This window comes from Calypte anna, chromosome 4A (assembly GCF_003957555.1).
Source record: "Calypte anna isolate BGI_N300 chromosome 4A, bCalAnn1_v1.p, whole genome shotgun sequence".
Lineage (NCBI taxonomy): Eukaryota > Metazoa > Chordata > Aves > Apodiformes > Trochilidae > Calypte > Calypte anna.
Window position 1 is genome coordinate 16,782,662 of NC_044248.1, and position 25,345 is coordinate 16,808,006.

A 25,345-nucleotide genomic window follows, 5' to 3' on the forward strand; every position below is an offset into this window, starting at 1 on the left:
CAGACCTGGCACCAGGTAATGTAGGTAACAACTTAGGCAGTAGCTGAGAATGAATAATTTTGGAAAAGGTTCAAAAATTTAAAGAAACCTCAGAGCGAGTCAGCTACCATGATTCTACTCCATAGGGTGTGTGCCACTCATCCCTGCAAATGGAGCAAGATTTATAAGGAATTATGTATATAAATTCAGGTTTGAGTTGTCTGAGAAAACCCTTAACAGCTTCAGAAGATGCCTAGGAAAATGCTGTTGCATTGACAGAAAACTACATGATTTCAGGGCACTCTTATTGTCATTGTTTAGTCTGGTTAGCTGAAGTATTTAAACTCCAGCTTATAAAAATACACAAAATGACAGATACAACGTTTTTTATTTTTACAAAAAAAAAAAAAAAAAAAAAAAAAGCTGGTAAAAGATGATGTAAATAAAAGTGTACTGCACCCCTAAATAAAACTACTCATCCCCAGTAAATACTTATTAAATAATTAAGAACACCATCTACAGTACCACAAAACCATCAAAATAATTGTTTTATCAGGGACAGGGAAAAAATACAGTGATTATGGATGTGCCTTGACCAGTTAAAGAGCTTGTTAGGATAACATAACTACTGTCAGCAGTCCAACAGCGTGCACAGTGCCTTCAATTAATGCATTTCAGCATAATTACATTTCTAGGGGGGTTCAGTTCCCCCAAAAAGGCAGAGCTAAGAATTTCAAGTCTACATTCTAAACTCTGGAATTAGATTAGAGCCCATTAAAAAAAATCACAGTGGGTAAGAGATGTATATAAAAATACTGGGTGTTCCTTTCAAATCACAGGAATTATGGGACTACATTCTTTTTCTGTTTTGTTTGTTGTTGTTGTTTTTTTTGGTGTTTTTTTTTTTTTTTTTTTACAAAATGTTATTGGTTTCAACAGAATCCAGTTTGTTTTATGCTACAGACTTGGACACTGAGCTATGAGTATACTGCCTGTTTGCATGTTTTGGTAGTCAGTCCAAATTCCTTAGGCTTAAGTTGAGCCATGGAGATGCCTGTATGTGCATTCACAAACTCTGAATTTTGCAGACTGCAAGTAATGTATGTGACTATCAATAGGGAGATTTCCCCCCCCTTCCCCTCATAGCTTTATACACCTACTGTCTTAACAGTGCATTGCACAAATTTACAAGAAAAATACTGGTTTTGCACTATACAGTTTCTAGAATATTTACAGAATAAAATAAGTTAACTTCTAGTGAGAATTGCTGATGGGCAGCATATATCTTTAATATACATTTTAAAGTCTCTGCAGGCAGCTACTTTTTGGTTAGTTGTTATCAATATTTGTAACATAAGCACTGATCAGAGAACTGAGCAGCATTCCAATAAAGTTAACAGATATATTATTTCTTTAGAAACACTGGGAAATCCCAGTTTAAAATATTATTAAATGTCCTAACATTTACAGACTATGAGGATTAAGTCTAATAAAATAAAATTTCTTCAAAAATAATCTTGCAGCTCTTTTAAGCATGCTCTGAGACCTTATTTAACAATCATCCATACCTTCAAAAAACAACTGTTACAAAGCCATACATTCTAACTCACACACATCGTCTCCTTGTTACAGACAACAAATGTAAATAAAATATTGAGAAGTCAACAGGTTTTGCAGTCACAAATCATTCTCCTCATGTTTGACCACGCATTCTTGATGACATTGCAAAGTGTCTTATTAAGTACTAGTTGACAATTGTATCTACTACTGCTGGAAAGCCAGGAAGCCTTGCAGGTCTTCAGCCAAAATAAACCAGCCTTGATTTTAGCCTCATCCCACCTGCGAAATTGATTCAACCTTTAGAGGCTGTTACTGAAAACACCATTTATAGTTCTGTTTCAACAGAAAATAATGCATTACATATGCATTACAGTTAAGCCCTTTTCCTTTCATGTAATTTTCACACATAAAATTTAATAAAAAAATACTACTGCCACACAGTTACTGTGTAGAAAGAGCAGTCACGTAGGATGTTAACTTCAGTTTTCAGATTTTTGCTTTTTTTTTGATGAAACAATTTTCTTGCTGCGATGAAACTGTGTTGGTTGTCAGGATTGCTGGAGGGGTTGTTTCTTTTTGTTTGGTTTTCTTTTTTCTTTTGTGTTTTTTTTTTTTTTTTTGGTTTTTTTTGTTTGTTTGTTTGTTTGTTTTTTTTTGTTTGTTTTTTTATGAAAGGTGCTCAATAATAGTCTGAAGCGTCTCCATCATCAGTTCTTTTCTAAATGACAGCTGTTCAGAATCCAGTGCTCACAAGATTTTTTCCTGGTTTAATTCTCCCTAGAATCTGACAGGATTGCACCATCCGTAGTGACTCTCGAATTTCTAGATTAAGTTCCATCAGCTTGGAGCTGGCCTCAGACATATCCTGGTTGGAGCCTACTACTGCGAAGCTGCCCGTCTGCCCAAGCGTCTGGTGACGGAAATAGATGTGCAGCAGTGTCTGAACTGGGTCATCTTCAGAACTGCCAAAGATGTCATGGGGCCAAATAGATCTGTAAACATACAATTTGGATTTAAATGTTTAAAAAAATATATTAAAATGTTCAAACATTCTTGTTCTTGAAACAGACAGTTGAACAGAAGACATTGGAAAACAAAAGAAAGATTTCTTCTGTAGAGTCCTGATAGTTAACAGTATCATTTTCTCAGAGATAAGTTCTAAAGAACAAGTACTACTAAGATTCCTTCTTTATTTTAAATCGCAAAATGTTTATGATCAAGCTGCACTGAAGCCACAGTACTTGTCCTGTTCAGGAAGGACATCTAGCAGGAGCTGAAAAACCTTGAGTAGTGCCTATCACTAGCTCTAAATTAAAAAGGCCCATTAGCAAACTTGGGTCTGAAAGGAATCCTTAAGCACTTACCTGAAAGCCTTGACTTGTGCTACTGCTGATGCAAACTCCTTGTTTCTCAGGGTTTCAATGAGAGAGTGAATAGCTGTTTCTGTGCTGGCTTGGGAAGCCTCTGCAATTTCAATTTCTTCTATACCACTGTCTGATGCAGCCTCAGCCTCTTTCAGACAGCTCTCCAGAACAGCAAGTTCTTCAGACATGTTTATGACCTAAAACAAATTTAAGTGTGAGCTTTTCTCATTTAAATGTACTTTCTTCAGCCAAATTAACTTTCTGCAGATCTGACTTTCAGTTTTTCTCCTCTTTGCAATCATAAATGACAGGCAGGCAAAGAGCCTCCAAATACTGGCTGCAGATGTTTAACTATACAGCTAATTTAACAGCCCACGTGTTCATGTCAGGTATATGGGCTTGCCCCTGATGAAGTTTCCATCTTAGTTCTTTTAAAATTTGTTTAAAAAATTATTTTCCCTCCCATCACTTAATGACAAATTGACAAAAATAAATAAACACTTTGGAAAAGTACAGCAGCAATTATTACTACAAGGAAAACTACATGGAGAAAAATCTGGAAGACCAAGCAGAACAACTGTGATGCAGCCTGTGTATATGATACTACCTTTGGCTTTAATTTCAGTGTATGAGTAGAAGACAACACCATTGCTCAGAATATGATTCTACATCTGACTAACTTAGGTAAAAGGTACTGGTGTAATGCCAATCTTCTGTAACTTTCTCCAGATGGGAATGGACTTACTGATTTGCAGCTTCTACAAAAGTCTGGACATCTAAGTAAGGAACATGCATCATTTTTTCTTAAGCTACTCAAAGGCTTCTATCCATGTTTTTCATTTTCCTCCCTGCTGTATCAAGCAAGACCAGGACAAGTTCTTTTCCTGCTACCTCTGTTTATTGCATTGCAGACCCAGGGGAGAACTTCCTATACTTAATAGGATAACACATTCAGATAAACTCAATTATTATCACAAGTGCACAGCTGAAGAACACATTTCACTTGTAAAAGTTAGTGAAACTAAACATGAGGCACAGTAATGCCTCATGCACAGTAAACTAAACGTGAGTCAGTAATGCATTACTGATTGCTCTTTGGATTGTGCCAAAGGTTGCAGAGTGATTGAATGGTGCCTGAAGTGACAGAGTTACATAAATCAGCTGGTACCAGTGACAGTGTTCACCATAGGGAACACTGGAGTGACAGAAAGGGGCTTCATCACAGAATTCTGTTGATTGGAGTTCATGTGCCTTGATTGTAGCTTGATTAGAATATACGAGGAGTGCTACTGAAACTTGAAGTCCTTATGATTGGACTCCCTGCATTCCTGTCTATTTAAGAGCTTTCAAGCTGTACAAAAATCAACACAGGTAATTGAACATTTCAGAAAATTCTTGCAAACTCTACTGAAATTCTTCATTAATTGTCTATAAAACAGCTGGTACCCTCCTTCAGTTTCTAAAAAAATGTGTCCCACTGATGAAAATGTTATAATGTATTTTAAATGGTTTGACTTTAAAATGTCAACAACTGGTAGCTAAATGGCATGGTTTCCATTACCTCTGCTTCTTTTTTAATTGTTTTTACTTGGCTGATAAGTTTGCAATAGGCTTGGAACAGAAGCAGCAACTGGAAATGCAACTTGTAAAGCCTCCGACACAACTCCAGCTCCTACAAACAAAACCAACATTATTATATTCAGGGAGTGCAAAGCATCTAGTATCCAGTACAGGAGACAATAAATGACAACTTCTTCAGTAAAGAATGTGCAAAATTAAAAGCAGTTATTTGGTTAGTGAAGAAAATGCCAAAAAGACTTAGAAGCTAACATAGCAGGAAGCTAATAAAAAGCAGATGAAAGCTTCATTCAGTTCCAGATTTACAGGTAGTCTCTCTCACAAAGTTTTAAAGTTAACTTTTTCATACAAAGTTACATTTCTGAGAAGGGGGGTGGGATGTAAAGTTATTCAAAAGGTATTCTGAAACCTCATGTTCCTAGACAGAGTTTCATGGATCACTTTTATTGTTGCTATTTCACTGTTTTAAATTTAAGTTCTAATACCCAAAAGCAGCAGTTGTCTGGAAGTAGGGAATCTTTCATATCCATTAATACAATTATTTAAGTGCAGTAGATAGCCCAGCCCTTAGCTTACAACTGCCTGATACAGTAAGAGGAGAATAATTCCATTAATGGAGGCAAGAATAGTGTTTCCTTTACAAAATGTAATTCTGATTCTATTTTAGCAAATATCACAATATATTCTTAATGAAATGGAACAGCAGCATTAACTTATGCATTGACTTGCTTCCATTTTTATGTGTCTAAAACACTAGTTAAAGTGCAGACAGTGTTAATACCATTTTACAGACATAGAAGCTAGTGCTAATGGAATAATTTTCTGTAATGTTCTACTAACTACAGGATCCTATTATCTACAAAGGACCAACAGTTCATTGGGTTAGATGATGCAAAATTGAAGCACACAGCATTTTTGTAACAGTCTATGACAAGACATCACTATGTCACAAATGGACGAGACAGATAGAGACCAGTTTGGTGACTGGCATGGTTAAATATTTGATAAATCAAGAACTGTCACTTACTGCTAGAATTTCCATTTGCTAAGCAAGAAGATGAGCAGGTCACAAAAACACAAAGAAAGACAAAAAGATCAAGAATTAGTGTAGGAAATAATTTTGATTAGGGTAAAAGATGTCCCAGGTAAAATGAAGAAAGAAATACAAGTAACATGCTCCAAATACACCCTGAATGGAAAAAATAACAGACTGAATTTGAAGTGAAATTACTTGCTGTTAAGACTAAAAATATAGCATTGGCTTTGTAGTCCTACAACATGACTTAGGTACTTCAGTTGCAACCCTCTTTGTTTTTATACTACATGTGGTCTTAAAAGTGCAAATTTAAGGAAATCAAAACCTTGTGTCTGATCATCTGTACAATGCTGCTTTTTTGTTGTGTACTACTACAGCTTAAGCAGAAGTTTAAGCCTTTTAGAATTTGAGATGTAATGTTAACTTGGCTTCTGAATCAGTTTAGAACATGCCTGGGTTTGCTAAACTCCATTCTCAAAACCTCATTGTGAGATTTCTGTAATTTAATTGCACTTGGTTTTTACAAGCTATTTCAGGAAAACATTTGACAAAGAGGGACAGGGAGCAAACCCATCAGAAAGTATATTTGTTAAAGCTAGAAACAGGCACTTCACTTCTGTGCTTTGCACAGCAGCACTAAGTGTATTGATAGCATTTAAGCAAGTAAAATGGGCATAGTAAACATCTGATATCTAAGATACCTGATTCCAACAGGCAGAAGCAGTTAAGCTTCACTACATGCACAGTCATACACACTGTGTGCTTAACAGACTATAAACACTGCATGCTTTTGTTCTGCACTCTGTGCTGGCATACACACAGCACAATTACTATATAAGCAAAAACTTCAGATGCACAGAACGCTGCAAAGAGAGATCTTGAAATGCCAGAGAACACAAGAATTCTATGACTTATTTTAATAATGCACAGAAAATCAGTCTTTGAGGAATGGCAGTTAATATTTGTAATTGTTAAGTTCCAGTGTTCTTTAAGCCAAATCTCATTATTAATGTCAGCCATAAATAATCCCTCTTCCCCAAAATCACACCTTTATATCCATTCTGAAAATTGAAGTAGAGGCTTTCCTTTAAAAACGGCTTTGTACTGCTTCAGTGTCTTTCACATCCTTCCTCACTTGAGAAATAATCTGATTTTTCTATCTGCCAGTCCTGCACAAATAGCCAGAGTCCAGATGCATTCCTTCAGGCTTGTGTGTAAGTACTGATAGCAAAAATCCAGTAATTACATTTATTTGCAAGTCTGTTGGCAATGCACAAGCCAGAACAGAATTTATTTCACTATTCCTTAGCTGTATTGAGCAGAGTATTAAAAATTAGTAAGAAAATCTTATTTGTGTGAATGAATGAAAAATATCTGTTGATTGAAGCACAGATCTGTTTCCCTAAGCAAGACAACACATATTTTTAGTATTAACTGGTTGAGTGGATAAGACTTGTATCAGCTCCACAACAGACTTTTGAAATGATCATGTACTCAGTAATTTCTCCATCTCCTTTAACTCACTGTAAGCTGCTGTCAGGAATTTTAGAACTTCTGCAAATTGTGTGTATTTATGAAGCTGGGTAACAGGATCCTACTTTCTCAGTGAATACTAGAAGTTACAATTATTTTAACTAAACCTGCAAGTGAAAGGATCACACACAGAAAAATTGTCTAAGTGCCTAGTAGGCTAAGATTGTAAATAAAAAAAGAAAAATATTAAAGATTCTACTTTCTTACACCTTTCACTGTTCTTGTTACAGGACTCTATATGGCAGATTTCTTGTATCTACTAATGATTTTTTTTTTAATTTGCTTTTTTATCTAGTGTCAATATTATGCAGCTACTGTTATATAAAAAGTCCCAGTCTACCCGAGGAAAAGCTATCACTTACTATAGCAATTAGTAATATTAAACATGGATGACTGCCATGCAAATACATACAAAATGGTGAACTAATATTAATACGTTATTTCACCTATTTTTGTTACATAGTATTTTGAGAGGAGAACTTCATGAGATTTTTGTGATACTGCTACTTTACTTTCTGTTCCTACCCACCCAAAATAATGGCTCCAGAAAGGTCGTATTTATATAGTACTAATTGTATTACATTCAGCAGAGGTTTTTGGCTAGACAGTTCATCTGAGCATGTAAACAGAATACTAATCTTTTTTCTTCTATAAACTACTGCAGAAAAATAGTCTTGCTGGTAACACAGATGGTATCTAGTCTTCTTATCTACTCAAGTGTTATTAAGTCTAGAACCCAAGATTAGTTTCCAGCTTTTATTAAGAAGACTCCTTTTTATTAGACTGCTACTTCATAAGAATATGAGTTTCCAGAAGATAGTATGATAACTGAAATGAAAAGCTTTTCATACATTTTTAATCTCTCTGCAAATATTGGAATTTTTGTGCAACTGATGAAAAGATGTTTTTTAATCTCATATCCAGAGACTCACAACTGTCATACACCTACCTGGGCATCTGTGTTAGTGCCATGAATACCATCATCAGTACCAAATGTTCTTTTGCAGTCTTCTAGCCACTGCAAAATAAATATAAACAAGATCAAACATCTTTTGAAACAGCAAACTGTAGACCATAAAGCTGCATAAAACACTGCATCAAATCCTGCACATTCTCAAATTAAGTAAGAAACTGAGATACAAAATAAATTGTTTACCAATCCACTAAGGATCTTTCACTTCAAGATATCACTTTGTAACTGTTACTGTGTCCCTTACCTTGTAAATTTCCTGTTGGCATTACCCCAGATGGGGGGGATAGTATACTAGCAGAAATACTAATCTGTGACTGAATCTACATACTGTTATAGTGAGACGTATGGAAGGGTGGAGGCAGAAAAATCCTGTTCATTAAATGAGATCATGTTTTCTCTTTACTTGCTGCACAAGCTTTACACCAACATAATTACTCAGCATTTAAAATATAGCACTAATTCAAAGTAGAGAGTAAGAGGAAGGCTGTTCTATTTCTTTGGACTACTTTAGAAGCAGAAGGAGAGAGGTTTCCTGTGTAGCTAGATTCAAGTGTTAGTTACTGGATGGAAAGGAAAACAATTAAATTCTTCAGTGGGAGTTTAGCATCACCTCCAGTTGACAGAAACTAGGGAGATGATATACTCTCACACTGCAAACTGCAAACATACAGATTTCATTCTTTCATAAATATCTGTCTTTAACCCTAGTTCCCACAGCAGACAAGAACTTTATCAGTTTCAGTGGGTAAAATCTCATCTTCTAGGCTTTACCAACAATGCAAATTTAGAACTGTTAATATAAAGCATTTGCAAAATCAAATATTCTCCTATTGGACAATACAGTCTGATCACCTAATTGACACAGTGCCCAGCATATGTTTCCATACAGTGCAAGCAGCTGCAAGCTGAGGTAACTCAGCTATTACTGAAACAGGAATGCGTCATGTTGAGATAAAGTGCAGATTATCTTCTGAAATAAAGAACAGGCTCTATACATCCAAGGAAGAATAATTTAGCATACTGGGTGCTTGGTATCTTCAGTCTCACAGGAAATCTTAGTGACCTTTTTCTAACCTTTGTCTGATGCAAGAAAAAGAAAAATGTGATTTCCCATCTGCTCAATTGAATAAAGGTTACTTAGTGAATTAACCAGGCCTGTGTGCTTATCAAGAGGAGAAATGGTATTCTCTAAACATTGTGGTGTCAGTTTCAATTAGTGACATGGATACCAACGTAAACAGCAAATCTCATTTTTCTTTTTATCTGACAGCACTTATCAGTAACAATGGAATAGGTTTGCACTGGAACAAACAGCATCAGCAATCGGGAGGCTAGTATGTATTTTCACATACTGACCTTTAAAATTTTTTTAAATCACAAAACCAGACTGAATAAAGGGTGTGCCTAGAATCTCATGATACATACAACCTTCTATTTTCTATTACATGTGTGTAATGCTGTGTCACTGTCACTAATACACACAATGTCAAAGCAGTTTCCTTGCACAAAAATTGAACAGTAGCTCCAAAAAGGTGACAAAATTAATGTGCTAAAAATTTTTATAGAATCATTGCAATTCATCATAGTAGAAAGACCTCACTGAGAACAGCAGTAGATTGTGTGCCTTCCCATTCATGTGAATGGCAGTACCACACACAGCACTGAGAGAGACAAACATGATCTACTAGGGTAACTTGAAACAAGCTTTTCACTGAAGAAGTTAATGTACAGAATTTTCCATGGTTGATTCTAGAGGACATCGGATTAACATGCAAATTATATTTATTTAAATATCTGTTAATTTATATTTACTTTTTAATACAATAGCCCAAACAGCTTGGTTTGGTATTTTTCTGCCTATTTCTATGAAAAAAAACCCAACAAGAATCTGCAATAAGGTCCTCCCAATTGAATAGGATGCATAGCACAATGGCATGCAATAAAAAGAAATTTAGATTTGATCTGAAGAAGCCTCTTTCAGTCATTGTCTATAGTCTGCTGAATAGGTCAGAGTAAAAAAAAACAGTAAAACCTACCTGAGAAGTAGCTTTGGAAGATTCTTAGTCTATGGTATACTATATAATACACAACTAAAAAAACAACTGAGGGCGAACAGCTGAAGAAATGCTTTATAAAAACATTGTAGAAAAATAAACTGAGATAATTAGCCACTACTTCTAAATAAACATGCTAATTTTTTATACATAATGCACTGAGTTAGCTATATGACATACTATCAAAAGTGACTGATCAAAACTAAACATTTCTTCCTCTTTGGTGCTGCTTCTTCCTATTTATAAACAATAAACTAGAAAGAAAACCCTGAAAAATGCTCCTAGTTATTTTAGAACAATTCTTTTAATCCTGTGAACCTTCTTCCTGTTGTTCCAGTCACTCACAAATCCTGTGGCAGAAGACAAGCTGACACAGGAACATGTTACTGGGCACCCTTTTGACAGCTGCACTACAGAAAAAGAACTCTTTGACAGAGGCCATCAAACTGACATCCACATTGCTTTATCAAGTAAATTCAAATGCAAAGAAGCTCTGAATATCCAAGCAGGGATTTATGTCAATATGATATGCCCTAATACTATTAGCTAAAAATACATTACTTGAATTCAAGGGACAAAATTTTAACTCATCATACTTACAAAAATCAACTCAGCAATACAATTTGTTACTGCCATGAAAAGCTGGAGGCTAAATGAGGAGTTTATATATAAAGAATTCCTCCACATATGGACAGTCACCATTCAAGTCCATACACACAAACACAAGTTACCCTCTACCCTGCCTCAAATCTTCCTGTCTGAGTCTGAGGCAAATCAGTTAGCCTCTCTGTGCCTCAGTGCTGGTCTCTAAAAGGAGGAATAATTTTCTCATTGGAGTGATTATGCATTGGACATTACATATTAAATCAAGTAAGGCAACTTTAGTCATTTGATGAATCCTTTGTTTCTGAGTAAGTCTAAATGGCAGACAGAATGTAGCTCACCACATCAGACTTCATGAGTCAGTTTACAACTAAACTGTTATTACCATAGAGCAGAGGGCAACAAATGCAGCAGCTCTTTTGCAGAAATGCTGGCTCAGATCCTAGGAACAGTTTATCTACATTAACAGCACGTAGCATACTTTAGATTGTGAGGAAACTGCATTTCTTTTGAGATCCTTTCCCCCCAAAAAAGATGTCTACTCAACAGATGAGAAGTCAGCAAACTTTGCAAGTCAGAGGCCACACTTTCCAAATAAACTCAGTATGATCAAGAAACATGGATCCACTTGGGCTGCAAACATAGCTATGTAAGACGTCATGGCTGGAATTTTAGTTCTGTTTTGCACCATTAAAACTTGCCCATAGAGACACTGTCATGGCCTCACAGGTTGCTGAGAATAAGTTCCTTCAAATGCAAATTTAATTTTCTTGGGAAGCGCTTTCTCTCCACTACAAAAGCTTCATATATTCTCCCTCTCTTCTTGTACTTGCAAAACCGATTGTAAATACACGTTTTCTTTTGGCATAGAAATCTTACCCATTTCAGTTTTCTGAAGTTCCCTCCTAAACTTCACACAAAGGTTCACAAAAACACAGACCCTTCCTAGAAAAACTGCAAACATTTAAACTTTGTGTTTCTGTGCGAAAATGATACAACCACCAACACAGACCCTGAAAATTGAACTGTATTATTCTAAGAACCAACATAAATGTCAGTCTCAACGGGATCCAGTTGCAAGAATGAGAGATTAAATTTAAGTGTCTATGTATAACACAGGTGTTTAAGGCCCCATTTACAGTCAATGGAAATCCAGTCAACAAAAAGTATGAAGACCTCTTCAGCTAAGCAACAGGTCAGTATCTGTACCAGGATAGAATGCATCACTTGGTTAATTTCCTTCATTGAACTTAATTCTTGTATACTAAGGGTGTTAAGCCACCTAATTCACATATAGTTATCTGCAAATATCTTAATCTGGAGGTGAATCCCACCCTTCTAGTCTAATAAAATAAGCCAGAACACTAATAAACAAAAAAATTAGCAGGATCAACTGATAACAATGCTTAAAATATCTGAATATTTTAGGAGCATTTTTAAATTAAGAATGTGCCTTTTCCCAATGCTGATGCATTTGTGCAATGTTATATATTCAAAGTCAATTTCAAAAATATATATGCATCAAAAATTAATTGCACAAAAATCTCACGTTAAGATAATACACACAGAAGAGTATAAAGGAAAACTGGTTTTATTTCAGATTTTTTTTTCCTGCAATTTACTTTTAGATAACCATGCTGAGGGAGAAAAAATATTAAAACCTACTCAAAGAAAATGCTGCAGTTTTTTTGTTTTGATCTAGAAGATACTCACCTGCTCAGCTGCCTCTCTTTTGACATTATAGGTATCCAGGTGTTCTTGGAGTTCTAGAACACTAAACTTCAATGTTTCTAGCAGGCCACAAGACATTAGCTGAAAGATAAAAGCAATCACCTCTGTAGTCAGGTAACATGTAACTATAATCCACATAGTCTAATCTTACAGTCTCATATCTAAATTATGAAATATGAAGACTAAGTCCACATTTGGAAAAACTACCAAATTCCAATTAGTTGGGTACAGATCATTTGTGACACCTTTGAGTTAGTGAACTAACAAATGTAGCTGTATCAGTTAAATCAGTGAGCAGCAGTTTTGACTCCAAAATAAGAAGGACAATACTTAGTTAATATCTGAACGAAGATTACAAAGAAATCTTTGGTATTTCAAAAAGAATAATAATATTTGATATCCACACAGCAAGTGTAAATGAAATAGCCTGCAGCAGGAAAATAGGTGCTGCTGGATTGCTCCTGTAGCAACCTAAGGAGTGTCCAGTAAGTGTTATTTGCCCTTCCCAATATACAAACTATACCACCAGCAAAGGTGTCAGTCTGAGATGCTTCCTCCTTCACATTAGTCACCCCTTGCACACATGAGGTGCTTTGTACCTTTCTCCAGTCCCTGTTACCTGGAACTTCTTGATCAACTTGAAGTTGTGGAGTAACCTATCACAGTACCCCACATTACTCAGGCAGGGGTGGAAATGATGCCCAATCTTTTTCCAAGGGCACCATTATTACTATTCTACCACCCTATTAAGACACTGCTAGCCCCAACATCATATCCACATCAATCAAGAAGCAAGTTAATGGCTCTGTGGCACAATGCTGCTACTACTACTACTACTAAACACATGCAATAACATCAAAGTGCAAAGAAGTCAGTGGGCATCTTGCATCAGCAGTTGGCCATGAGGCATTCCCAAATTGCTCATGAGCCTGTCTTTTGATGGAAGGGGACATCTTTCTGCTGTAAAACTGGATCAATCAAAGGATAAATCTGAATCAAATGCTAATCTTGTACACGAGTAAACATCATGAAACCAAAGACTGGTGCACAAGTATTAGTTTGGATTAGCCATTTTTTCTTAGCAAGAAGTAATATGATAAACAAGTAGGTCCATTTCAGTGAAATTATCTGGAGAATATCTAAACAGTGTTTGCCAGTGTAACAACCCTAATGTGTGTATATGTGTATATACAGGTACACAAACTCAAGTCTGGACACTTGTGTGAACATACATTATATTTATTATTCGTTTTTATATTTGTATTTGCCTAGACAATATTTACTTTTTAAAATACACCTGCTGTTCTACCTAGACACTAGTGTAACTCTTCTTGTGGAGTCTTACTCCAAACAGATTTCTTCTTTTGGTTAATTTCTACTGCTTTTAAAGTGGCAGAAGTTAAACAATAACTTCTGTCAAACAATAACAATGAAGGAACCATCACTACACATGGTTCCCTTGAAATGCCCTATCCATATCATGCTTTTTCAGTCCCTGTATTCTGAAGTAAAAGCTTAAGAGCAGATTTGCCCTTTAGCACCAAGGGAAAAAAAAGAGGTCAGAAGAGTCTCACAGTGGCTCAAGGCAAAAGATCCATCCATCTCTGCCCCCCATCTGACAATGTCCAATAACAATTCCTTAGGGAATGGCAAAACGGGGAAGTGTGTGGTGATCCACTTGCTCCAGAATGCTTCCTTAGCCTCTGTGATTCTGCATATTCAAAAGCCTATCCAGGGATATTTCTATCATAAACCTCTTCTGTTGCTTTTTGTAAACATGAGCAGATACAGTAAAAAGGGGCAGAGTATCACAGTTTGATTGTCTGCCACGTGCAGTACCACCAATCTTTGTGTTTGTACTTTTTTAAGTCATTGCTCGCTTAATTTGATCATTCTGAACATCAAAATGACAACATAGTAATTTCTGTCACTTTTCCATAATAATGAAGACATATATGGACTGATTTCTCTCCTAAAGAGAAAAATCCTAGCCTACACACTTGTATCTTATATGGAAGCCATTCCACATATTGCATACACATTGTGATCTTGCTTGGAATCTTTTCCAGTTCAACTGTGCTTTCTCTGAGAGCAGGGGACCAGAGCTGCCCCCAAAATTCAGGAAGCAGGTATTATTTGAGGTTTGTGGGTTGTTTTTTTGACTGTTGCTGAAATAACTTCTCAGAATAAAACTAGAACCCAAGATTTCAACTTGTATACTAACATACAATTCAAAGGTTTTGTTGTATATTTTCTTGCTAGAATGTTTTTCTCATGCATCATAAAATATATTCATAGAATCAATGGAAATAAAATTTAAAGAGGCAAAGTTGATGCTAGATAATTAGTCTTCTGTAGTGAAATGAGGCAACCAGGTGCCACTAATTGCCAGGTAGTGGGCATGAGCTTGTGTTAAGCCCACCTGTGCCTGATTAGGGCGGGCCCCCACTGTGCATGAGCAGGATTAGGGGGCCAATAAAAGGTGAGGCTGAAGCATCAGGCTCAGCTCAGTCCTGAGCAAGCCAGCAGAGAGGTCAGTTGCTCTTGAAATAACAGCACTGATCCAAGCTAGTCAACCCTGAGGGCTATAGGCTTAGAGCATTGCTCGTGAGTCTCTGCTGGAACACCTGGTTGGACCTTGAAGCCATTCCCTAAGAGAGGTTTGTCTTGCTACAGTCTTCCTTTTTCTTCTCTTTTTAAAGACTTTAAAATAAATATGAACAAGCAGGGAAGGTAAAGAATAGCAAGGGAATTTAAGTGATCACACCAGAATCAGTTAAGTTCACTGTTTGAGCTGGAGGTTATTTTTTGAGAAAATTAACTTATTATTTGTGGTTTTTAATGTTCATGATATATATTTTTCAAGTGTTTCAATGAGACATGCAAGAGAGCAACATTTAAAAAGGCAAAAGTCTAATTAACACATTTGATTCAAACCTTTGACAATCTTTCCAAGCTTTTTTTTTTTGGTTTTCAAATGATAAAACATCATTGTGTATGCTTAATAAAAATGTTTAGGCAGAGAGGGATTTCAGCAGGGCAGCTGGAGATTTTTACCGTTTCCGCATCCACAAAGACCGTCGGACATTCTGAACACAGCATCATCACCTCCAGAGAGCTCTTAAATCTCATTCCAATGCGCTGGAGACTTTCACCAAGAAAGCTGACTGAATCATTTGTTATAGACACAAACTTTCTTTGAATGGTCTGGAAATAATAAAGGAAAAACACTTATTTTACATTGTATATTACTACCCCTCTGGCTTTTCAAATCAAGAATTTCCATCATGACAGGATATATTTTTATCACTAAATTACAAACTAATACACAATTTGCTGTGAATATTTATCTAAAATTAGTGTAAGAAAATGCAATCAACCAATAAATAAAACCAGCCTGTAGCTATAAAGACAATTACTCCTTTCATACCTATGCCTTTACTGTCAGTATAGCTAAGTGACCATTTGCCTTTATGCAGTACAGATAGATAGTAGTTAAATTAATTTCAAGTGTTTGTGTAGTAGAAAATGATACACCAAATTTTATGAATCAGAAAATTATTTGTGTGGCACAATGTTTGTCCAGAACTGCCACCTGAAAAATCAGTCCTATGTGTAGTATCTTCAGTTGTGTAGAGTGTCAGCTTGACACTCTAATAGTGTTGTGCTTTGCTAAATATTACATCATAAACCCTAGAAAGCTACATGTAGATTAAACTATACAAAGATGGTCTTTACACCTGCAAAGTTAAACACAGTGTAGGAGCCAGAAGGCAAAATGGAAAGGGTCAAACAAGTCCTCCAGGGTTGCATTTAATATTTTTAACCCTCCCTTGTACCTGGCAGCAACTCCTCAGGAACACTTCTTAGCCCAAGCTTGAGCCCTGGATTATTACTATTGTCCCTTTTCCCAGAATATCCACCTTTCCAGCTGACTGAGGGCTATCCTGTCAAGCCACAAAAAGTTTCATTTTTCTTTGTATCTCTCTCCTTAATGCTCACAAGAGAATATGAACTCTCATGTTACTGCTTTCAGGAAATGAATGAATTTGTGAAAAGCAACAGCAGCTAAGCTTTGGTATAATACAGACAAACTAAATCCCTGATGTCTAGATGAAGCAAGAAGATAAACATCTGAAAACAAGAACAGGAATTTCACAGTACTGTGGCAAAATACCTAGTTCAACTAAAATCACGTATAGATACAGAAACTAGTTATTCCATGGATAAAGTAAGGTATGAATTCTTCACGTAGGGGTTCGTTTAGGGTTACTAGGTACTAACTCTAAACCTGCCCATACATATGGCATAAAAAGCCTGCTAGCATGGTAAAACAAAGTGAAGGCTTTCACTGAGAAATTTATTATGATATACTGAACAATAGACAGTGGAAATATAGGAAAGGGCTGGAGTTGCAAGGTTTTGATTTGTAGTACTGAATTAACTCCTAGGTCACTTGGCATGTTGCCTGTAAATAAAGTGGAATAATTGCGCTTCTCCTATCCCATAAGAAATTGTAAAGAATAATTTATGTTCTAGTGATACCACTTTGAACATGTAAAAAAAAAACCAAACACCTCTACATATAAGGAGGAGGAAGCTAGAAAAATTAAGCCATAAGCATTTTGTGTTGGATACAAATGTGATGTAATGAGAGACATTAATGTGATGTAAAGAGAGACATTTCAAACTTCCAGCCTTTGTGGATCTCCTAGTTATATCTTTGGATCTCCTTAAGTTATATCTTTGCAGAAAAAAAAACCTTTTCTCAAGACAGACACATGATAACTTTGTAAATGTCCGTCATGCTGTGATCCCATGATAATGAATCCCACAGAAAACCCAGGAAGAAGTAATTAATTCTGTAATCAGCACAGAACTTAGGTGACCTTCAGAAAAGTAAAGATACAGCCTGAATTAAGAGCTTACAGGAAACACTGAAGTGCATTACCCTCCCCACCCCCCCCAACTAGAATCACTCCTAGACAATGAAGCATCAGATATCCCATGGAAAAATAGTGTATGATCATATACATTTTTTCAGCTGTATATTTTTTTGGTCTGCTTATGAATTGCTTTCTAAGGCTTCTTGCTACCATAATCTTATGGTTTTTGCAGTTACAGAGGGGAAGAACAGTGCTGAAAGTAGAAAAAAAAGGATTTCACACAACCAACCACACACTGGCAACGTACTGACCTGAAACAATCTTGAGAAGACATGAAATGTATAGACAGCAGAAGATCCATCTGTATCTGACAGCATTTGATTGACATGGCAGCGCCAGGCTTGCTCTTCATCATCGTATGCCACTGGCTGGAAAGCTGCCAATATGGCAGAAAGAAATGGTGAAGGAGGTGGGGACGTTTGTACTTCTGCAAAACCATCCTGTTCTTCTTCATCTTGGCTACAAATAACAATCCACAGAAATTAACTCCTCAGTAACTGTTTTAGGTAACCACCCCTTCATTTTAGTAAGAAGGGAAAAAAAGAATTCAGAATGCAGTTTTGTAAAAAATATAATTATTCAACTAAGGTAACTATGAATTAAGAAAGAGACTAAAAATCAAAAACTTTTGCTCTTGTGATATAAAAATTTCTTATATTCTAAAATACCTCCAAAGTCTATCAAAACGTTATTTTTCCATATATCCACAAAGGGCTATCTGTAGGTTACATATAGCTACACATAACACAATATATATATATATATATATATACACAGCTCAGAATTTTTTTTCTTGCCCCTAATAACTGAATTAACACTTCATTCTTCAAATTTTACTCATGTTAACTATAGTACACAAATATATAAGAAATTCTAGCTTTCCTTAAGAGAAACAAAAGAACTCATTTATCAGTGTTATAGTATTTTACAGCTATGTTAAGTAACATCATAAGTGGGTGGAGAAAGATTGCAACACCTATTTATATGGGCAATCAATTTAATGGGCCTTTCTTCAAAGAGCTTTCTGTAGTCATACTTTCATTAGGCCCTAAGTCTGCAATAAAACTATCAAACTATAAATTAATCAGTGCTACTACTTACAATCATTAACTTAATTCTTAAAATTTTCTGTATTAGAAGGAATGATATATTTTGACAGCTGTATAATTGTACTGCAATTAATACTTCAGCAGAAAAAACATATATGAGGATTACAAGTACAGATAGTTTATTAAAATACTTTTTAAACACATGCCATTTTTTTCTATAACAACCACCTCATTCACACTGGCACCAAGTATTTCTTAAGCAAGAAGTGTTGGTGCTGGTTTTAGGTACATTCATTTTAGTAGTGCAATGTTCAAAAGCTGAGATTCAATTCCCTTTTGTATCATATCTGAAAAGAAAGCTTCACAAATATTTTCAGACTTTTTCTAACTTCTGTATCAACCCTGTAAATAATCATCCCTCTCAGTCTTCAAACTAAAGCTATGGGGTTTCTTTTTGCCTGCTTAGCATAAATGAACTAAAACCATAAGAGTTTTTTCAGTTGCATATTAGGAAATAAACATCTATTAACTGGTATCAGTCTTTAATTCACGCAAGGAATATTGCTGCAAGTTCTGTAGAGGAGTACAAGTCCCCATTTCTCTGTCCCTGTCCCAGTAGAACCTTCTCAAATGACCTGGGCCTTTACAGCTTTTGTTGTGTCCTTTTCTGTAGAAGGCTCCTTACAGGATCTGACAGAACATACACAAAGTCTTTGTTCTAATACGCACTAAGTCTATATTATTAATAAATCAATTTTTTGGAACAGATTTTAAAAATACTTTTTGTTTGTTTGTTTGTTGGTTTGTGATTTTTTTGTTTGTGTTTTTTGGAGAGGCTTGGTTGGTAGGGTTTTGTTTCTTTTCACTCCTTCTTAGACTGATACTGTCAAGGATTTAATTTTAAATATGATTCAATAAGCTAAGATGAACTAACAATAGTTTTTTTTGAAATCTAATTCCTCCTAAAAATTATATATGGAAAAACGTTATTTTACTTTAAAACATCTTAGCAATACACAAGAGAAAAAAAAAACCCTACCTAAACACTTAAAACTGAAGATAAAACTTAGGCAACCCTACAGGAGCTTTTATTTTAAAAGAAGTATGTTTTTTTCCTATCTTTGTCTTTGGGTATCAAAATAGGTTCTGCCATAATTCCGAATGGTTCAAGGGCTTTCCCACACTATACTTGCTTGCAGCTGGTGACTGCCAAGAAAACACTTCAAAACATTACGTGACTTGTTTTCACATTTCCATCCTATCAATGGTGACAAAATGTGCTAGAAATGTGCTTTTACTCAAGAATTCTCATCCTTTCCTGGTCAGCTATTGTCTCTGTACCAGAAAAAACTACTGAGTAAAGTATGGAGTTTACCTGCTATAACAGTTAAAACCAACCAACCCTTATTTCAGACGCATCATTTTAGATATTTGTATTATGGGATTCATGGAAAACCCCACGCCGTAAGAAAGACCACTTTGCTTGATTCATGTGCTGGTAACATGTAACTTCTGTTACTTAGAACCAAGATGAATCTTACCTAGACAAACCAGAGAAGTCAGCTTCCTCTTCTTCACACCTCTCATCTAACTCTTTCAAAGCAAGAGTGACATCCTCTTCACAGATAGATTCAGAATAGCTCTCAGGACCTGTTGCCTCTGCCAGTTCTGGGGTCTCTTCCAACTCAAGAGATTCATGACAGACCAGACAGTCTTGTTGTTCTTGTAGTAGATATGACCCAGTGTCTTCACTAGTAGTACTAACCTGTTCATCCCTCACTGCAGAACTGACTTCCTGTGAATCAGACACACTGTTATTACTTTTATTGTCAGGGCTTATGTGTTCTTATCAGTTTTTATTACGATAAAGTAACAGTTATATGTTTACAAACATTCACTTACACTTTAATAATTCAGCTCTTTGGATTGTTTACACAAATTTACTTAAAGATAGGCAGTCTATTTATAAAGTTTATGACTTCTCGTTAGCATCAATCTCCTAGAATATGACTTACTATTTATACCAAACACAATTTCTCAAATACACTCAACTAAATCGCTTAAGAGAACACTCCCAGAAAAATACAGGCAAGTATCCTCAAACATATTTAGATCACCACAAACACCAGACTTTCATGTTTTACATTTCTAGGTAAGGACAAGCATGACTCCCTCATGCTTGCCTTTGAGGTCTGGAACCAGTACAGAACATTTCTTCTCCTTTCTGCTCTTCTCCATTTTAACAAGTTTCTACAGCATAACTGAGAAACAGTGTAACAGGTGAACAATGGCAAAGGGACAATACATTATTTTTATTATTTTGCCATTACTGTTAATATAGAGAACTTTAAGGGTTTATCAGTGAATCTCAAAATGCAGACTTTCAATCTCTGGCAATTATAAAGAAACAATAATTAAACTTGGGGAGGTGATATTAGAATGACCTTTTTTCCCTTCTCTCTTACTCTATTAGCATTCCCATACTCATCAACACTGCTATACTGACCAGAGGAGTTCAGATTTAGTTAATTTACAATCAATCCATTTGAAACATTTTACTGGGTTTTTCTGTGGAATAAAAATAAACACTTTTTTTGTACTTGCTATTTCCTAAAGGCACAAATTATCACACTTCATTTGCAGTGAGATGCTCTTCCCTTACTGGCATACCCAAGACTGGTTAATGAACCTTTGGCCAGCCTCTAAGCATACACATCACAGCTTTCCTCATCTGAACACATCCTCTGACAGGTAATAACTGTACACATTAAAAAAGACAATTCTATCTTACATTGACTATGACACTCCTCTATGTGACACTGAAGTTTTCTAGGTAACTTTGGACATGTCTATTACCAACAAGAATGTTCTTTAAGTGTATTAAAAATGTGATTTACATAGTTAACAACATTACATCATCACACAACCTAAGGAAAATTATGTCTAGTAAACCACTGCCTCATAAACCCAGAGTTAAGACAAAAATCACTTTAGTCAGAAACTGTCATAAAACTTACTGTTCAAAACTGAAAATAGAGTATTTCTAAAATAACTTCTTTGAAGAAAAAATTTACCTTACATATATTTTGATACACATTTTTATATTAAAAAACATTCTGCTAACTGACAATGAAATGCCTGTTGAAAGAGTCACATATAAATCAAATGAGAACAGGAAAAAACAACTGCACTATGCTGCAAGTTGTGTGATATAAGAATTTAGAACAAAATTAGTTTTACTGGCTTCACAAATTTTTCAAAATAAATTGATAGTGCACATATTTTCTAGTTCATTCTGTTACAGAGGCATAAAGCCAGCTCTCCCATTTGGCAACAAAATCCAACTAGACAGATAACACTTGTACAGAAATAACCTAGTGTTTGAACTGTGCTTAAAGAAAATGTGTATTTGACTGAAACCCATATTCTGGCAAGCATGAAATAAACCTGGAACACCTCATCTTTAGCAACTGTATTTATATGCATTTGCAGTCTTTTTTGTTTGTCTCTATTCTGGCTCAAAACAGGACAGTCATTAAATTATTTTACAGTTCATTTTAAATGCTTTCAGTATTTTAATGATAGTGGTGATTTTTTGTGTGAATGTTTTAACCTGTATTATCAGAAATATATGATTTTATAAAAAGAGCTGCATAAGAAAAATTAATCCAAGTATAAATGCAGTCTCAGAAACACTATAAAAATATAAAAATGAGTTACAGCTGAGGTACCACAAGCAAACAATGGAAGACTTAAGTTCCAATGTGGTGAATTTCCTTCTGTAAAATCCCAGCTTATTGCTTCTACCTTTTGAAATCTTAACATAACTCATCTATGCCTATGTGAAAGCATCCTCAGCCAGAGTTCTACTGGAACAACAATGCATGTGGCAGACAAGCAGATGAAGCACTAACAGAGTAATTTGTTTAACAATCTAAGCACAGGTGCTCTACAAGAGTGATAATAATTATTGAATTGCAATGTAACCAAACACCTATGAAAATGCATGCTGATAATCCTAATGGAAAAATTAAAAAATCATGTGGGGAAAGCTTCTTTATGAAAGTCACAATATTACACTTGTAGAAGGTATCTTATCACAGGAAACCAGTCACCCACACTTTCCCTTTTTTGTATTTTCAAGTATGTCTTTTGTTCTTACACTTAATCTTCTTAAATGTTAACTAGGTGGATGGCTTGCCTCTTAGTAAGAGTTATTTTCTAGGTAGCAAAACAAGTAGACTTGAGTCCGGGGTTCAGAAACCACAGTAAGTTGGTCAGCAGTTAACTGTTTAAACTAAGTTGGATGACAACTCATTCTTACGTGTAAAACATGCAAAGGTTATTCAGATACACATACGAATAACTTAATTTTCTGGAAAATACAATAAACAAAATATCCTATTAAAGATGGGAGTAGCAATGCTTGGCCAAAAAAAAGTTTACCAGTGGCATCAATAGTTTTAACTTAAGAGATTAAAATGTCCACCTAAATCAAGCCACTTCTAATTCAAGAAAAAACCCAACATACTGAGGTTTTAGCCACAACTGCAGGAATTTTACCAGAAAAGATTTTTATTTCAAATGAGTTTTCAAAATTTTAATTTATTCTAAAGATTTTAATTTATTCTAAAGATTTTAAAGACTAAGAAACTTAAGTACTCACAGATTTCCAGGTGGCCATTAGCTTGAAATCTGTCTCACTCCACACAGGCCTTTCCAAAAAAGTATACCACTAGCATCTGTGGTCTTTTTTAAAGGATTGTTTAATGGAACCAACTGCTAACACAGCTGGCCTGAGGTTTTATTCCCATGTAGCACCAACCACATTAACCCAAAGAAAGGAAAAAAAAAAGGAGGGGAAGAAAAGAGGGGGGGAAAAAAAAAAAAAAAAAAAAGAGGGAAATAAAAAAGTATTTGATAGAAAATGTTGCTCAAGGATTTCAACCATATCAAGTAAAATCATCTTGAATTTTAGCCTATTTTCATTCTGCACCATAAAATGATCATCATCAGCCCTTCAACAATATTTTTAACCTGTGGTAAGTCACCTCAGTTTTCATACTGAGGGAACATTTTGTAGGAAGCATTCCTACAGGTTAGAAATATTAAAAGCGAATCAAATAATCAGTGTAACAGATGATAATGCAGTTGAAAAGAAAGCCAAAGTTGCTGCTAAACACTAGAAGGAGCCCAAATCAGCCATGCACCAGCCCACACTTCTCCCCACCTCAGGCAGCTGGTTGCTAGAGTTATCTAGAGGAGAAGCCTCCAAACTTGGGGTATCAGTTCTGATTTGAAGCACCTCTTCTGTTCCCACACTGCTAGTGGAATCTTGAGACTGAAGTGATAAACCAGCATGATCTGATATTGTTTCATCTATGGCAGAATCACTGTTTAACTGCAACAGAAAATAAAGAAAAGTAAAATTCTTCATAATTTCTTAAACATACAAGTTAAAAGAAAAAACACTCTTTAGTTTGGAATTAGGCTGTTTCAGTATGGTTAGCTATTTGAATTTCTTTACATACTGGAAGTTTAACAGCTGTACACTGAAGTCATTAGAATCATCACATGTGTTTCTGGAATATTTAAGTTTGCAGTTATTTTGGGGATCCAGAAAATTTTATGCTTTCTTGTTCTCAAAGATGTATCTTTTTTGTTCTTTGGCACTGGTGAAACGCTAAACTGAAAACAGTGAAGAGCAGACAGAGCTCTGTGTTATGGGGAACATTTATACAAACTTTGCCTAAAGTCTGAATAGTGTCATCCTACCCCTGCTACTCCCTGTCCACATATTTTTTCCCTTATTTAATTTATATAATGCAGAGAGACTTCTGAGTGGCCAGCATCCTTAATTTTCCTTGGATATAGGTGCACATCCTTCTACATCTGTAATTAAATTGGCAATTTCAATGGTCAAACAACGGAGCCCACAGGACTACTTACTGCTGTTTTTCTTATTTAGTATTCAGGGTCTTTGTTGAAGCTAAGAATCCAAAAAGGCACACACTTTTTATCTAACACATGCAAGTTTGCATGTACTTATACAATATTTGTATTTAAGCAAATACATTAAATATGTAAATAAATATATTAAAGACACTAAAAATTTAATGTTGTATTAGAATTATAAACGTTATGTACCACCAGTAGGTAAAGTAATGCTTCCCCTTCAGTGATGTTGCTATGAAAAAGTAGTTTTAATTAATTTGGTTCCTCTGCAGTTCATTTAGGCTAAAAGTGTGAGCCAGACTTTCCCATTAAAAAGTGAAAGTTCTCAGCTTCCTTTCTCAGAAAAATAACTTACCATCTGTGAACGAGACAGTATCTGACTTGCAGTCAAGGCTGCTTCTTCTTCTGAAGACTCATCAGTATCTTCCTGGTTGGTCAAGTTCAAGCTGGGTGTGCTGCCAGAATACTGACATTCCTGAAGAGATGGTGTGTCTCCTTTGTCAATGCTGTCCAGAGAGCGCCTGCGAACACCCCAGTTGAAGTTGTCCATGCTTTCACCCTGTAATAAACAAGTTTGAGTATGTATGTATGCATGTAGACTTTCAACATAATCAGACTAATACAGAAATACAACACAGAAAACACATGTGCTGAATGCATTATGAACAGAGTTTCAATCAGCCCTTTAATTTTTATTAAAATTTTAAATACCTTGTTAAATTATATTTGCAGATAAAGTAAAATCTGTAATATATGGCAAATGAAGTAGAAATGTTTTGAGTACCTTGTTGGAAAGTAACTCAATACATAATACAGAACTGTATCAGTATTAGTTTTCTATATCTGACTAGAAAGTACAAACACACCACAGGACAACAACAGATGAACAAGCCAGGGCACCAGGCTGCAACTTACCTGCAGCTCCTGGTTAGCAAAAAGGAAAACACATATAATTAGAAAGAATGAGGACAAACACTTAAAGAT

The 25,345-nt window shown here is 35.5% G+C and overlaps 1 protein-coding gene across 2 annotated transcripts in view; it reads right to left on the bottom strand.

Annotated features, from left to right (window-relative positions):
• Positions 1-496: 496 nt before the first annotated feature.
• The window catches only part of FRYL (FRY like transcription coactivator), a 130,076-nt gene continuing 105,227 nt past the window's right edge, over positions 497-25,345 (bottom strand). For both annotated transcript variants that reach the window (XM_030450190.1, XM_030450189.1), the window contains exons 53-63: positions 24,717-24,920; positions 23,637-23,807; positions 19,948-20,201; positions 17,609-17,816; positions 15,469-15,618; positions 12,394-12,492; positions 8,000-8,068; positions 5,509-5,526; positions 4,465-4,575; positions 2,904-3,100; positions 497-2,531 (exon numbers count right to left, since the gene is read on the bottom strand). In XM_030450190.1, coding sequence (XP_030306050.1) covers positions 2,273-2,531; positions 2,904-3,100; positions 4,465-4,575; positions 5,509-5,526; positions 8,000-8,068; positions 12,394-12,492; positions 15,469-15,618; positions 17,609-17,816; positions 19,948-20,201; positions 23,637-23,807; positions 24,717-24,920 — 1,740 coding nt within the window. In that variant the 3' untranslated portion in view covers positions 497-2,272. The remainder of the gene's footprint in view (positions 2,532-2,903; positions 3,101-4,464; positions 4,576-5,508; positions 5,527-7,999; positions 8,069-12,393; positions 12,493-15,468; positions 15,619-17,608; positions 17,817-19,947; positions 20,202-23,636; positions 23,808-24,716; positions 24,921-25,345) is intronic.